The sequence below is a fragment of the Balaenoptera acutorostrata genome, chromosome 10, assembly GCF_949987535.1.
Source record: "Balaenoptera acutorostrata chromosome 10, mBalAcu1.1, whole genome shotgun sequence".
Taxonomy (NCBI): domain Eukaryota; kingdom Metazoa; phylum Chordata; class Mammalia; order Artiodactyla; family Balaenopteridae; genus Balaenoptera; species Balaenoptera acutorostrata.
Window position 1 is genome coordinate 38,961,477 of NC_080073.1, and position 15,271 is coordinate 38,976,747.

General features: G+C 53.7%; 2 protein-coding genes across 5 annotated transcripts in view; both read left to right on the forward strand.

The window, feature by feature from the left end:
• The first annotated feature begins 4,974 nt into the window (after positions 1 to 4,974).
• Positions 4,975 to 12,075, forward strand: CDHR4 (cadherin related family member 4). The gene is made up of 19 exons (XM_028163215.2): positions 4,975 to 5,023; positions 5,376 to 5,560; positions 5,685 to 5,847; positions 5,927 to 6,009; positions 6,517 to 6,627; positions 7,266 to 7,369; positions 7,564 to 7,700; positions 7,981 to 8,164; positions 8,261 to 8,414; positions 8,661 to 8,754; positions 9,030 to 9,233; positions 9,314 to 9,453; positions 9,688 to 9,838; positions 9,919 to 10,139; positions 10,381 to 10,523; positions 11,012 to 11,068; positions 11,170 to 11,257; positions 11,487 to 11,514; positions 12,020 to 12,075. The coding sequence occupies exons 1-19, from the start codon at positions 4,975 to 4,977 to the stop codon at positions 12,073 to 12,075; spliced, it is 2,352 nt and encodes a 783-aa protein (XP_028019016.1).
• A 1,996-nt stretch (positions 12,076 to 14,071) lies between these two features.
• IP6K1 (inositol hexakisphosphate kinase 1) overlaps positions 14,072 to 15,271 on the forward strand; it is an 85,260-nt gene continuing 84,060 nt past the window's right edge. For 2 of the 4 annotated variants that reach the window (XM_007168721.2, XM_057555495.1), the window contains exon 1: positions 14,072 to 14,581. The gene's annotated coding sequence lies outside the window, so the exon portion shown is untranslated. The remainder of the gene's footprint in view (positions 14,582 to 15,271) is intronic. The other 2 variants (XM_007168720.2, XM_007168722.2) reach the window with 1 other exon arrangement.

Consider the following 15,271-nt stretch of genomic DNA (forward strand, 5'->3'; position numbering starts at 1 on the left):
GATCTCTTGGTTATTTAGTAATGTATTGTTTAGCCTCCATGTGTTTGTGTTTTTTATATTTTTTCCCCTGTAACTGATTTCTAATCTCGTAGCGTTGTGGTCAGAAAAGATGCTTGATGTGATTTCAATTTTCTTAAATTTACCAAGGCTTGACTTGTGACCCAAGATGTGATCTATCCTGGAGAATGTTCCATGTGCACTTGAGAAGAAAGTGTAATCTGCTGTTTTGGGATGGAATGTCCTATGAATATCAATTAAATCTATCTGGTCTATTGTGTCATTTAAAGCTTGTGTTTCCTTATTAATTTTCTGTTTGGATGATCTGTCCATTCGTGTAAGTGAGGTGTTAAAGTCCCCCACTATTATTGTGTTACTGTCGATTTTGTCTTTCATAGCTGTTAGCAGTTGCCTTATGTACTGAAGTGCTCCTATGTTGGGTGCATATATATTTATAATTGTTATATCTTCTGTTTGGATTGACCCCTTGATCATTATGTAGTGTCCTTCCTTGTCTCTTGAAACATTCTTTATTTTTAAGTCTATTTTATCTGATAAGAGTATTGCTACTCCAGCTCTCTTTTGATTTCCATTTGCATGGAATATCTTTTTCCATCCCCTTGTTTTCAGTCTGTATGTGTCCCTAGGTCTGAAGTGGGTCTCTTGCAGACAGCATATATATGGGTCTTGTTTTTGTATCCATTTAGGAAGACTGTGTCTTTTGGTTGGAGCATTTAATCCATTCACGTTTAAGGTAATCATTGATATGTATGTTCCTATTACCACTTTCTTAGTTGTTTTGGGTTTGTTTGTTTTTTTTTTTTAAATTTTATTTATTTATTTATGGCTGTGTTGGGTCTTCGTTTCTGTGCGAGGGCTTTCTCTAGTCGCGGCAAGTGGGGGCCACTCTTCATCGCGGTGCACGGGCCTCTCACTATCGCGGCCTCTCTTGTTGCAGAGCACAGGCTCCAGACGCGCAGGCTCAGTAATTGTGGCTCACGGGCCTAGTTGCTCCGCGGCATGTGGGATCTTCCCAGACCAGGGCTCGAACCCGTGTCCCCTGCATTGGCAGGCAGATTCTCAACCACTGCGCCACCAGGGAAGCCCCCTGGGTTTGTTTTTGTAGGTCCTTTTCTTCTCTTGTGTTTCCCACGTAGAGAAGTTCCTTTAGCGTTTGTTGTAGAGCTGGTTTGGTGGTGCTGAATTCTCTTAGCTTTTGCTTGTCTGTAAAGCTTTTGATTTCTCCATCGAATCTGAATGAGATCCTTGCCGGGCAGAGTGATCTTGGTTGTAGGTTCTTCCCTTTCATCACTTTAAGTATATCATGCCACTCCCTTCTGGCTTGTAGAGTTTCTGCTGAGAAATCAGCTGTTAACCTTATGGGAGTTCCCTTGTATGTTATTGTCATTTTTCCCTTGCTGCTTTCAATAATTTTTCTTTGTCTTTATTTTTTGCCAGTTTGATTACTATGTGTCTCGGCATGTTTCTCCTTGGGTTTATCCTGCCTGGGACTCTCTGAGCTTCCTGGACATGGGTTGCTATTTCCTTTCCCATGTTAGGGAAGTTTTCGACTGTAATCTCTTCAGATATTTTCTCGGGTCCTTTCTCTTTCTCTTCTCCTTCTGGGACCCCTATAATACGAATGTTGTTGCATTTAAGGTTGTTGCAGAGGTCTCTTAGGCTGTCTTCATTTCTTCTCATTCTTTTTTCTTTATTATGTTCCACAACAGTGAATTCCACCATTCTGTCTTCCAGGTCACTTATCCGTTCTTCTGCCTCAGTTATTCTGCTATTGATTCCTTTTAGTGTATTTTTCATTTCAGTTATTGTATTGTTCATCTCTGTTTGTTTTTGTTCTTTAATTCTTCTAGGTGTTTGTTCTTTAATTCTTCTAGGTCTTTGTTAAACATTTCTTGCATCTTTGCCTCCATTGTTTTTCCGAGGTCCTGGATCATCTTCACTGTCATTATTCTGAATTCTTTTTCTGGAAAGTTGCCTATCTCCACTTCATTTAGTTGTTTTTCTGGGGTTTTATCTTGTTCCTTCATCTGGTACAAAGTCCTCTGCCTTTTCATTTTGTCTGTCTTCCTGTGAATGTGGTTTTCCTTCCACAGGCTGCAGAATTGTAGTTCTTCTTGCTTCTGCTGTCTGCCCTGTGGTGGATGAGGCTATCTAAGAGGCTTGTGCAAGCTTCCTGATGGGAGGGACTGGTGGTGGGTAGAGCTGGGTGTTGCTCTGCTGAGTAGAGCTCAGTAAAACTTTAATCTGCTTGTCTGCTGATGGGTGGGGCTGGGTTCCCTCCCTGTTGGTTGTTTGGCCTGAGGTGACCCAGCACTGGAGCCTACCTGGCTCTTTGGTGGGACTAATGTCGGGCTCTGGGAGGGCTCATACCAAGGAGTACTTCCCAGAACTTCTGCTGCCAGTGTCCTTGTCCCCATGGTGAGCCACAGCCACCCCCTGCCTCTGCAGGAGACCCTCCAACACTAGCAGGTAGGTCTGGTTCAGTCTCCTATGGGGTCACTGCTCCTTCCCCTGGGTCCCGATGTGCACACTACTTTGTGTGTGCCCTCCAAGAGTGGAGTCTCTGTTTCCCCCAGTCCTGCCAAAGTCCTGCAATCAAATCCCTCTAGCCTTCAAAGTCTGATTCTCTAGGAATTCCTCCTCCTGTTGCCGGACCCCCAGGTCGGGAAGCCTGACGTGGGGCTCAGAACCTTCACTCCAGTGGGTGGACTCCTGTGGTATAAGTGTTCTCCCATTTTTGAGTCACCCACCCTGCAGTTATGGGATTTGATTTTATTGTGATCGCGCCCCTCGTACTGTCTCACTGCGGCTTCTCCTTTGTCTTTGGATGTGGGGTATCTTTTTTGGTGAGTTCCAGTGTCTTCCTGTCGATGATTGTTCAGCAGTTAGTTGTGATTCTGGTGCTCTCGCAAGAGGGAGTGAGCGCACGTCCTTCAACTCCACCATCTTGAACCAATCTGAGTGGATGGTGTTTAAGGCCATGTGCCTGGATGTGAGGCGGAAGGTGGACAGAGGATGGCAGCAGTCAGGACTGAGCCCTGGAACACTCCACTGGGTGGAGGTAGGGAAGATGAAGCAGAACCAGCAGAGGAACTGAGCAGGAGCAGCCAGAGAGGTGGGAGGAAGCTGAGAGAGTGTGGGCACTTAGGAGCCAAGGGGAGCAAGCATCAAATGCTGCCGAGGAGGTGAGAGTAGAGAATAAACTGCAGTTTGCAGGTCTCTGAGGACCCCAACGAGGGCATTTTTTTTTTTTAATTTATTTTTGGCTGTGGTGGGTCTAAGTTTCTGTGCCAGGACTTTCTCTAGTTGCGGCAAGTGGGGGCCACTCTTCATCGCGGTGCGTGGGCCTCTCACTATCACGGCCTCTCTTGTTGCAGAGCACAGGCTCCAGACGCGCAGGCTCAGCAATTGTGGCTCATGGGCCTACTTGCTCCGCGGCATGTGGGATCTTCCCAGACCAGGGCTCGAACCCGTGTCCCCTGCATTGGCAGGCAGATTCTCAACCACTGCGCCACCAGGGAAGCCCACGAGGGCATTTTTATGGAGAGAGGGACAAGCTCAACTATAGTGGGTGGAAAAGAGAGTGAGAGGTGAAGAACTGGAGAGGGCATGTGTAGACAACCTTTTAAACACTGCCATATAATGTAAATAAAGTGAACAGACAACTCTCAAAGGTACAGCACTATAAATGTTAAAATCTGTAGACACCTGTACAACTGTCACCCAGATCAAGATATAGAATATCACCAGCCACTCCAGGAGGCCACTTTTTGTCCCCTCCAGTTGATATCCCCAAAAGTAACCACCATTTTTATTTCTATCACCAAGGATACCTTTTGTTTGTTGAATGTACACAGGTTTTGAGAGATTTTGTTGATGGTTGGGCTCAGGTTTTATAGGCAGATAATGTTCTTTTTTTTTCTTTCTTTTTTTTTTTTTTTTTTAATTTACTTTATTTATGGCTGTGTTGGGTCTTTGTTTCTGTGCGAGGGCTTTCTCTAGTTGTGGCAAGTGTGGGCCGCTCTTCATTGCGGTGCGCGGGCCTCTCACTATCGCGGCCTCTCTTTGTTGCGGAGCACAGGCTCCAGACGCGCAGGCTCAGTAGTTGTGGCTCACGGGCCTAGCCGTTCCGTGGCATGTGGGATCTTCCCAGACCAGGACTCGAACCCGTGTCCCCTGCATTGGCAGGCAGACTCCCAACCACTGCGCCACCAGGGAAGCCCCTTTCTTTTTCTTTTTTTTTTTTTTTTTTGGCTGTGTTGGGTCTTCATTGCTGCGGTGAGCGGGGGCTACTCTTTGTTGCAGTGCACAGGCTTTGCGGTGGCTTCTCTTGTTGTGGAGCACGGGCTCTAGGCGCACGGGCTTCAGTAGTTGTGGCATGCAGGCTCAGTAGTTGTGGCTCATGGGCTCTAGAGCACAGGCTCAGTAGTTGTGGTGCACGGGCTTAGTTGCTCCGTGGCATGTGGGATCTTCCCAGACCAGGGATCGAACATGTGTCCCCTGCATTGGCAGGTGGATTCTTAACCGCTGAACGACCAGGGAAGTCCCTAGGCAGATAATGTTCTAATGGGAGTGGGCAGCTGGAGTTCAGACTCTGTGGGTTAGCAGGTCATGGGCCCAGTTTTCCTGGGTTTTGTGCTTGCTCTGTCTCCAAGGACTGCATGACCAAGACTTCCTTGAGCCTCAGTTTCCCTATCTGAAGCTTGATCCTTCTCCCCTCACATCTCCTTTGAATTCTAGTAATAAATAGGGGAATTCATTGGGAGCAGTGGAAAAAATGGAGTTTTCCAGGCCTCTTGATGACTGTAGAGTCTAGAGCTCAGTCACCAGGGCTGGGCAGGGCTAGAATCTTGGAGGCCCAGCTTTGTTTGAGCAACTGACCTGGCAACGGGGTGGGCCTGACAATCACTTCTGGTTTTCTGTAGTCTCCTCTGCTGTCTGTATCTTCAGGCCACTATGGTGCTGCTCAGGCCCCTGGTGCTTCTTCTTGCTCTGGTTGTCTCTGGTGAGGAGCTGGTGGGTGGGGGAACTCCAGTTCTCACCCCCTGACTCCACAGTGGAGTCCTGATCCCTCTCAGATAAGCTACCATGGAGGACAGGGGCTGGGGGGAGCCAGGAAAGGGCAAAGATCTGTATCCCCGACCCTCATTCCTTATCTTGGCTGCTTCCTCGACCAAGTTCTCACTCCCAGTCTGTGAAATGAGCTGACCCATGGCTGGATGTGGGGGACAAGGAAGGACTTTGGCTGCTTGTCTCCAGGATGTGGCCAGGCCCTAAGGCAGAAAGGAGGGACTCTGATTGTGTATATGGTTCCATGAGAATGGGGGCCTCCAGCCTGAATCGTCTCTTCCTCACAGACCTCCACTGCCTGCCCTGGTTCATAAATGTCTCTGAGAGCCAGGGACCTGGCACCATCCTTCAGTCTTTCTCCTTCAACTGCTCTTCACACACACCCACCCTGGAGTTGCTCCATGTGCAGCCACCCACCACCTTCTTCAACCCACCTAGCCTAACTAGATGGCAGGGGATCTATGTGGGCAAGGTAGGGTCATGGGCACAACTGGGGACCATGGGGGAACAAGGACAGACCCTAAATTCACAAAGCCAGAGGTGGCATAGGGGGATGGAGATCCTAGGCCCCACATGGCACTGCCCACCTGCCACAGATGACCTTGAGCAGCTCGGCCCGGCTGGATGCCCTGACAGTGAACCACTATGAGCTGCAGCTGCGGTTCACATGTGGCAACCATGTGATGGAGGGACCACTCTCTGTGGATGTGCAGCGGGACCCTGGTCGTATCCAGTGTGCTGGTCGATTTGCCAGCCCAGGTGAGGCCAGGGACAGCAGGCAGGGGGTGTGGGCAGGCATAACCTGAACAGAACCCCCAATGACCTCCCCTCTGGCCAGCTGGGGAAATCATTCAGGTGCCAGAAACTGTCACACCTGGGACCCGGCTGTACACTCTGCTGCTCCCAGGCCAGGGAGCCCAGGTGAGCCCTGCACATGGGCAGTGGTGGTGGGGGGGGTAGGATGGAGGGTCGGGGGGAGATGGGGAGACCAAGCCCAGCCCCTGTCTGGCCAAGCATAGCCTGCAGAAGGATTCTTTAGTCTACAGCTGAGCCTCAGCAATGATGCATAATCTTGGAGAGAGCCACTGAGGGCTGCCCACCCCCCAATGACTATGGTTGTTCCCATAGGGACATCTCAGGGGCTGAGTTCTTCTTTAAAGTTCTTCTGTGTGTTCTGAATTCTCCATGAAATTTCTGTATAATTTTTGCAATCCCCAAAAGAAATCTAGTTTAAAAACAAAATAATTAGTTTAAAAGCAGAGAGGATTGAGGATCAGGGCTGGGGGGAGCCCAGGCTAGAGTGGCAGTGGCAGGGTATGGGAGAGTTGAGAGTGGGCAGGTACCTGCTGGGTTGTTGGGGGACTTTGACAGGGATGTTTGGGGCACTGAGGGTTGGGGAAGGGGCCTCCAGCATCTCTGTCCTGTCAGATGAGCATCACCAGTGCCCAGGATCCGCCATACTTCCCTGGACCTTTCTCTATCAATGGGCAGGGTTGGCTGCAGGCGCCATCCCAGGGCCTCAAAGGCCAGGCTCAAAAGGTGAGCATGACTTGGGACCTGGAGATATCCGTGAATTGGGCATAAAATGGGCAGAGCCACTACCTCCTGGAGGTTTGTTTGTTCCTGACCTCCTGAATCATGCTGCCTTTTCCAGACATAGCCCACACCTGTACCTGCTGCCCCATGCTGGCTGTACTCCCACCTTGGCCTGATTCTGTGCTGGGCTCTGGAGTTCTAGAAAGAAGAGGGATCCCTGGGTCCAGGAGCCCATGGTGCCCCTTACAGAAAGGAGAAAGTTCTGAGCAGTCACACAGGAAGTGAAAGCTCTGGGTACAGTGCCTAGTGTAGTCTGGAGGAGGTTAGAGAAGTTCCTTCTTTAAAACTTCCATGTCTTAGTGACTGACTCTTAGCAACTCTAAGATGATAATTCACATTGTGAATGATTCAGATATTACTCTTTTGGGGGCTGTATGCATCCTAAGAGAAGGACTTATGACCCAGAAGAGTGAGACACAAAGGAATATCTGTCAACAGAGTGACAGGTCATAGGGAGGAGTGAGTGTCGGGGTTCCTTGTGGAGGTCCTGAGGTGGCGCTGCCTATTTGAAGGGACGACTGGGCACGGATATACAGGTAGACACACACCGTGGTTCCCTTCTTGTTTTGTGTGCACCGCAGGTCTTCCAGCTTCAGATCCTGGTGACCTTTGGACAAGGCCGAAGCTGCTGTGGGATGCTGACAGTGAAAGTTTTGCCTGCTCCCTCCAGCCAGGTCTCCTTCCTGTAAGGCTCCCCTACCCTGGGAACAGTGGGGAAGGCAGGACCTAGCCCCAGGGAATTAGGAGTAGGGTTAAGGTGTGGGGCTGCTGGAGCATCCCCAGCTGGCTCCTGTACCACGGAAGACCCAGGGGAGGGGTCCGCAGACCCCACCAGGGTGGCGGGAGAAAGTAGGAGCCAGTGCCCCCATTTTGGTCCAGGCAGCAAGCCCAGAATATCACCATCCCGGAGAACCTGGTCCCCGGAAGTAAGGTGGTTCAGGTCCAGGCCCGGGGCTTCAATGTGCGCTACGAAATCCTCTCCCCAGTGCCCTGCCGGCTCTTCTCCATCGGACGCGGTGAGGGGCATGGAGGGCGGGTAAGGGAATGCCTCTGCGGCTGGTCTAGAAGCGACCCGCACTACCTCCTCGCTGTCTTGAGAAACGAGCCTGGTGCCGAGGCAGAAACTGGGGCGAGGTCGCGTTTGGGGGCCCGAAGTTAGAAGCGAGCCTTGGAGGAGGTGGCCAAGTGGTCAGTCTCTGCGCCCTCCCCCGCCGGCGGATCCGTGGGAGGGTGGGAACTGGACTGAGCTGGGGGCGGGGCCGAACTCTGCGTCCCCCGCCCTCCCAACCCGCCTAGTCGACGGAGTGGTCCGGACAACCTCGCCCCTGGAGCTGGCGCAAGCCCCAGACGCCGCGGTCACTAGGCTGCGGGTGAAGGCCTTTGAGCGGCTCCGGCCGTGGGCCAGCGCCGAGCTTGATTTCAGGGTGGACGTGCAGTCGGTCAACCGCTGGCCCCCGCGCTGCACACCAGCGCTGCTGGTGTGAGTATATGGGAGCCTTACCTTGGCTATTGGGTAGAGCCATGGTTCGCCGCCCAGCCCCAGCTCCCGCCCTGCCGCCCTGCCCTCTGCTCCCAGGACTCAAATCCCCGAGACCACGCCTGTGGGCACCGTGTTGAATACCTTCACTTGCACTGACCCGGACTCTCCTGGCTCCACCCTGGACTACCAGCTGCTGTTCCACAGCCCTGCTGGCACAGCCAGCCTCTGCCTTCAAGACAGAGTCCTGGAGGTGCCCAGTCCCCGACCCCAGACCCATGTGCAGAGTGCTTGGACGGGAAGGGGGGTGGGCCAATGGTCTGCGGGAGCCGAGACCATGAGGGTGAAGGAGATGGTGGTGGAGCCAACCTGCTTCACAGTCTGGAAAATGGAGGGTCAGGGTAGGCTATCTGTGAGTAACCTGGCCTGAGGCAGCCCAGTGTGGCTCAAGGCTCTCCCAGGCCTTGGCTGGGCATCACCCTCTGGCCCCTCTGGCTAGGTGAATGCCACACTGGACTGTGACACTCCTGGCGCCTGCTTTCATCATGCAGCTTCCATCCTGGTGCTTGATAGTGGTCAGCCTCTGATGACCAGTGAGTGACCATGCCCAGGCCTGGACATTCAGGACCGGGTTCTTCTATACCCTTCTTCCTATCCTCAGGATGAGGTCATCTCTCCTCCCTCGGAAACCAATAGGGCAGGGTTGTCTCCACCAAAGACCCCTGGCGGAGGCACATTTCTCCTCTCTGAGACTCCTTGGCAGGGGAGGGCTATTGCCCTTCCTCCTTCCAGAGCCTCTACCTCCTTAAGCTGCCAGGGCAGGGCTGGGCAACCCAGGCCAGCTCCCTGACTGCCAAATGGCTTCCAGCTGAGGTGCCAGTACTGGTGATGGTGACACCTGTCAACGAGTTCTCCCCAGCCTGTGTCCCACGCACATTCCGGGTTCGTGAGGATGCAGGGCCCCACGCTCTTCTGGGCTCTGTAGTGGGCAAGGACATGGATTACCCGCACGACAGCATTGAGTACTCCACCCCTGGCGGGTCTGCCACTTTTGCTGTGGACCGTCTCAGCGGTACTCCCACCCCAGGGCTGGGATGGAGGGGCGAAGCCAGAGTTGACTCTGCAAGCTGAGGCAGTGGCCACCCCTTCTAGGGGAGGTTCGCCTCCTGGGGCCTTTGGACTATGAGCTGCAGAAGTTGCACAGGCTCACTGTCCTGCTGACTGACCATAGCCAAGACCAGGACCCCACCTGCCACCGCTCAGGCTCTTGCACCATTACCATTGAGGTGGAGGTAATTGAGCCCCGAAGCCTTGGAAAGAATTGGAAAGAGTTCATATCTCCCTCTGGCCTTCTGCTTTTCCACTCTGCCTCAGGTTCCTCCGCTGGTTGGCTGGAGAGGGGTGGGGCCTCATTGTGGAAAGCTTTGGAACCTGTTGCCTGTTACCGAGGTTCTGGCTGTGGTGGGAGGAGGCTGAGGGGCTGGCCTGGGGGTTTGGGAGTGGGTGATCTGACTACCTGCCTGCAGGATGTGAACGACCATGCCCCCGAGTGTGAGCCCCCATTTCAGGAGCTCACCATCCACACTCACCTGGGCCGCAGCATGGAGGTGACCAGGGTGTCATGTCAGGTGCCCCAAGAGCCACAGCGCCTGGCTTTCTCCTACAGCATTGTGGGAGGTGAGGGCCAAGGGGACCACTGGGCTGTGGGGGAGAGGCAGGCCAGCAGTGGTCCCCTTCTTCTGCCACTCTGTTTTCAGGGAATAGTCGGAGCCAATTCAGCCTGCAAGGAGCTGTCCTGGTGCACAACGACCTCATGTTGGGGCCCTCCTGGCCAGAGCAGCCCCATACTTATGAGCTATTGATCCGTGTGGCCGATGCAGGTCCCTCCACCCCCCACCTCAGCACCACAGCCACTGTCATTGTGCATCTAGTTCCCTGGAGGGCCAGCACAGTGGCCACCAGCACCCACAGAGCCACAGTGAGGGGGGTCCTCAGGCCCTTGGTGGGTGGGAAGAAAGGATCTTGGAGGATGCAGGGACCTAGTTTTCCAGGTGGAACAGTGGGGGAAGGCATTTCGGAGGGAACTGCTGAGTGCAAAGAGCCTGGCAATACAGAAGAGAAATCTGGGGTGTGGGGTGGCCCAGTCCTTGGAGGGTTTTGAAGGCTGGATGATCAGGGCATTTTGGCAGGGCAGTGGTGAAGCTGTGGCCCCATTTCAGGTGATTTCAATGATGACACCCCTGCTTGTGACAGACATGGAGGCTTTCTGGCAGCCGGAGCCCTGGTTTGTGGTGGTGCTGACAGTGACCAGTGCGCTTCTCCTCTTGGCTCTGGGCTGGCTCCTCAGCAGGCTCCTGCGGGGGTAGGGTTGCTATCCCTGTACTGACTGCCTCCCCCCAGCCCACTAATGGATCGCATCTGTGATAGCTGGTTTTACCCAAGATTGCCCAAGTTGATGAGCAGACAAACTGATATTCAGGAGGACTGCCCTCCTTCCAGTGGTCATCAGGTTAGAGGCAGAGATACACTGGGAGAAAGTTGTCTCCATCGCTGGCAGAACCCAGTCTTGGAATGAGACGAAGCCCAGGGCTTTAGAATCTGAGTCTGTCATGCACTGGGCATTTACCCCTATTTCTGACCCCTGCCCTCCATTTGAAACCTGACCTTCCCCTAAGACTCTGAGTTTCTTGTGAGCACAGGACTGAACCCAGGGGTAGGTGGGAGTAACAATGTGGGCACTGCATACAGACATAGGCTATCCCCAATAAAAGGGGCAGATGAATGGTGCTGGTTTCTGGAGCCAGCAGGTCTGCTGCTCTCACTGCTTGGTCCCTCCTCCTGGCATTTTAGGTTGGCCCAGGTGCTACAGGCACCAAGCAAATCAACCCAGGCTCTACTGCTAAACAGGTAAGCCTCCTTTGCATACCTCTATGCCTGGAAGTCCATCTCTTAAACTCAGGCTGGGGCCCAGAGCCCTATCCTGTACTCCAGCTCCTACTTTGCCCCAGTATCCAGGGAACTGAGGGGTCCGTTGAGAGGTTCATGGAGGCACCGAGGATGGAGACACCCCAGGCACCCAGCAGTGTCATGAGCCTGGTATGTCAACCTACCATCCTGTGCAGTGGGCACTGAGGCTGCTTCAGAGTGCTCCCCTGCCAAGCCTGCCCCCTTTCCCATGGATGGCTGTCCCTGTGGGAGGGCCCATACCAGCACCATCAGCATGGAGGAGGCAGGTGGGCTCCTGACCCTTCTGGGGGCAGGCCTCCACCTGCTCCCCATGGGCAGGGTTCAACTCATTGCACCCTCTCATTCTTCACCTCAGCAGCATTTTGATGGCAGAGCACAGGACCCCCGTGAGTCCCGCTCTTTCCAAACCATTCTCTACTTGGGCCCACTTTCTTTCCATACCCCATTTCAATATCTCTGCCTCCCACCAGGCATCCACTATCTACTGTTTCCCTGAATGGGGTCTCTTCTCACCCCCACTCACCCCTCAGCCAGTGTTTGCCAATCACCTGGGGAACCTGATCTAGTTCCTGCCCATGGGGGAAAGGGGGGAAGGTGGTGAGGGAAGAGGCCCCCAAATGCTCCACTGTCACCATGAATTATAGCAGAGTAATCTGGCACTGGGCTTAGGGGAGCTGGTGTCCAGTTTTGGGGAACCATGGATGCTTCCTGTGCATTTGAGCCAGACCTCAAATGATGTGCTGAGAAAGGAGGGAGGGGACAAGCTGGATCAAGCAGAAGGGAGGGGGTCACACCAAGGGTCCTGGAATACCTTTCCCTGCTCTTAGGGGAGGGAGGCAGTTCTGCTGAAGCCAGCAGTACCCTCCCTCTCCCCTGACCATCTGAGCTCAGGTACAGGCAGAGATTACCTGTTCAACACGCACACAGGAGCCCGGCGCTGGCTCTGAGGCCAAGAAGCTGCATCATATTTGTGGAATTTCTTCTTCACATGATTATGTGTTTTCAAGTTGGTTCAATAATAAACAAAATTACAAACAGAAGAGTCCTAGCCTTGTAACCTACATGTGGGAGAAGCTCTGAGATCTGTGCTTCCTTGTTCTCACTTGGAGAATGCCCTGTCTTGTGGGAACATTGTGGGAGTAGTAAGGTTATTTTTCTTTTAAGAAGGCATTGTACAATGCTCTGACATGTAAGAAGCTGTTATCCTTGCCAGTGACTGAGGGGGACTGAGGGGGCCTCCAGCTGGCCTGTCCCCTCAGAGGACACCTGCTCTGGCAGATGGGAAGGGCCCAAGAGCTTCCTTTTCCCACTGAAAGGAGGGCATTGTTCGTTTGAGAGCCCCACCAACTTCCAGGGCAGTTTGCCGACTGCATGTGGAGGTTTTCTTGAAAAGGATCTGGAGTTTTTGCATTGAGGTGAGGGTTGGTGCAGACTTGAGCACCCTGTGGCATGGGTGGCCATGGAGGGATTGAGAGTAGCCCCCTTTTGAGCAGGTGTTCCCATTTCCTCCTGATCTGTTTCTTCTAGTTCCAGGGCCCTCTGTCCTCCCTGTGCTGAGCTGAGCTGCTGCACATGGCGAGGTGGCCTACAGTAGCCTGCTGCAGGGTGGGTTCTGTTGGGTGCAGTGCTAGCTCACTCCCCATACCCAGCCTGGCATCAGGTCTCAGGTTACTGCCGGCTCTCCCAGAGGACCTGCTGTCTTGGTGGAGGCTACCTTTACTGTGGTCTCCCCAAGTTCTCTCAATCTCCTCCCCTCTGTCAAGTCTGTGGACTTGAACCATCTTAGGGTACCAGAGGACCTCCCTTACTGAGCCAGTTATGGTACCCCAGGTGGAGGAAGAAGCTGAGTGCCTTCTGTGGGAAAAATATGTTTCACGGTGCTTCCAATAAAGTGAGGGTGTTAGAACTGGCCTCAGGGCCAGCAACTTGACAGCAGGCCCTTACTGGAAGGGGTTGCAGGTGGATTTTTCCTGAGCACTTTACCCTGCTCTAAGGGCTTATTAAATCCTCATCTCTAAGGAGCTTGATTGTTATCCTCATTCCACAGGTGGGGCAACCAAGCCTCAATAGTCACAAAACTAGCTAGTCCAGGCACTTGATGTGGGTCAGGCTGTGTGACTGCATCAGATGCTAAGCCCAGGGCTAGGTTCTCTGCATAGGGGGTAACAGTCTTCCCAAGACTCACAGTTGGCCTCGGGGGCAGATCATGACAATCCAGGGCAAAAGATGTTATAAGAACTCAAGACGAGATGCTCTAGGGTAGGAAGAAAGAATGCCCGCTGTGTGCCAGGGCTTGTGCTGGGGACTGAATTGGGGACTGAACTCCAGGCAGAAGGACAAACGTGGACAACAGACCAGGGACTGCTGGGGCAGCACAAAAGGCTGATGAAGGGCAAAGCTAGGGAAGCCGCTGGGAAGAGGGCATTATACACTGGAGCCAGTAAGAGGAGGAACGAAACCCGGTGCTTACATTTCCAGAGGTGGTGTAACCTTGGCCCGGCCTCCCCCTCTGAGCCTCAGTTTCCTCACTAGGGAGCGACAAGTCCTGCCTTCTAGGGTGAGTGATTAAAAAAAAAAAGGGATGTAGCACACAGCAGACATTCCCTAAGCATGCGTGGGAGAAGACGCTGCCGGCTGCGCACGGGGGCCGCGCACGCAGAGATGCCAAGGGCGCTCCGGACTCTGAGTAGCCAGTGAAAGCTCTGCCGCCAGCAACTCCGGGAACGGCGCGCATGCGCCAACCCGTGCCGTCACAGTCACGTGCTGAGGCGTTCGGCACGGGCCACGAGAGGCAGGGTCTGACTGACAGGCTGGCCGACCTGTGAGCGGGAGGCACTCCCCTGGGCGTCGGGCAAAGAGGTTGTTGATTGGGGAATATTCTGAGCCGGGGGCGGGTTCTTTGCCGTCCAGGTTACTATGACGCCCGGCCCCCGCCCCCTCGGCTGGCCGCCATCTTGTTGTTGATCCGTACCTAGTGGGCAGCGCCGGGAGGTGGTCCGAGCGGCCGGTGTGGGGCCGCTGCTGCGGGGCACAGCCACCTGCGCTGCCTGCCAGGGGGCGGGTCGAAACCTGGAGGCCCGGGGGGCCCAGCTCCCGTGGGGAGCCGTGGGCGCCCGCTGCCTGGGCCGGCCGGTGAGTGACAGAAGCCGGGCCAAAAGACCGGCCTGACGCCGCGGGGCGGGCGGCGGCGGGCGCGGGGTTGGAGCTGGCGCGCGCAGGTAAGGGGTATCGGCTGAGCATCGCTCGATCGTCCTGACGGGCCGCCCGTGGAGCCTCCTAGATGCTGCTGCCGAGGTCGGAGGACGGCCTCGGGGTGGAGGTCCGAGAGCCCCGCTCCCGAGGTGTAGCGGGAAACTAGTTACTGTGACTACAGCCCTGGGCTCCGCTGACCCGCAGCGCTGAAACGTGTCCAGTGCCAGCTTGATGCTCTCCGGGGTCTTGTGTTGTTCCCAGGTGAGAAATACACGTACCATTTTCTTAGATTTCGCTCCTGCGACTGATTTTCAGACTGCTTGAGACTAAGACTAGACGAAACAGTCGAAAGCCCCCGCGAACCAGGCAGGCCAGTGTGACGGCCCTGTGATTCTGACACGGCGAAGGCCCTCTGCCTGGCGCCTGCCTTCTGTGCTCCTCGGAGCTCACCGTTTGCTTCTTCCTGAAGGGCCTGGTTAAATGTCCATGATGCCCGAATTTTATTTTGGGACATAATTTCTTTGGTTCTGGACCACCACTCTTTGGAGTTGTGGTAAGGCTCTTTTGGCTCTGGGAGAAAGTGAATATTATGGTGGTGAGTTGATTGATTTTATCTCCTAAAGAGATAATCTGGCAAGTGTAATCAGGAGACCAAGGAAATGTGGGAGTGTGTTAGAATCAGAAAAAGAAATGAAACTTATTTTTGTCTCGTGAATGCCAAATTAACTTTTAATAGAGTAAATGTATCTTGCGCAATGAAAACAGACCGCCAGCCCCCGCTTCTTGTGAGGGTAGGAGGGTTAGAGACGCCGGGCAAGGTGTGCAGGTCTAGGAAGAGTTCTGAGTGCTCCAAAACACATTTCTCTTTCCCTGTGGTCCTTTGGCTTCTCAGCATAGGCTCCTGTATATGGTCTTACAGCAAGCCTGCCTGCGATGACTAAGAAGTCAAGC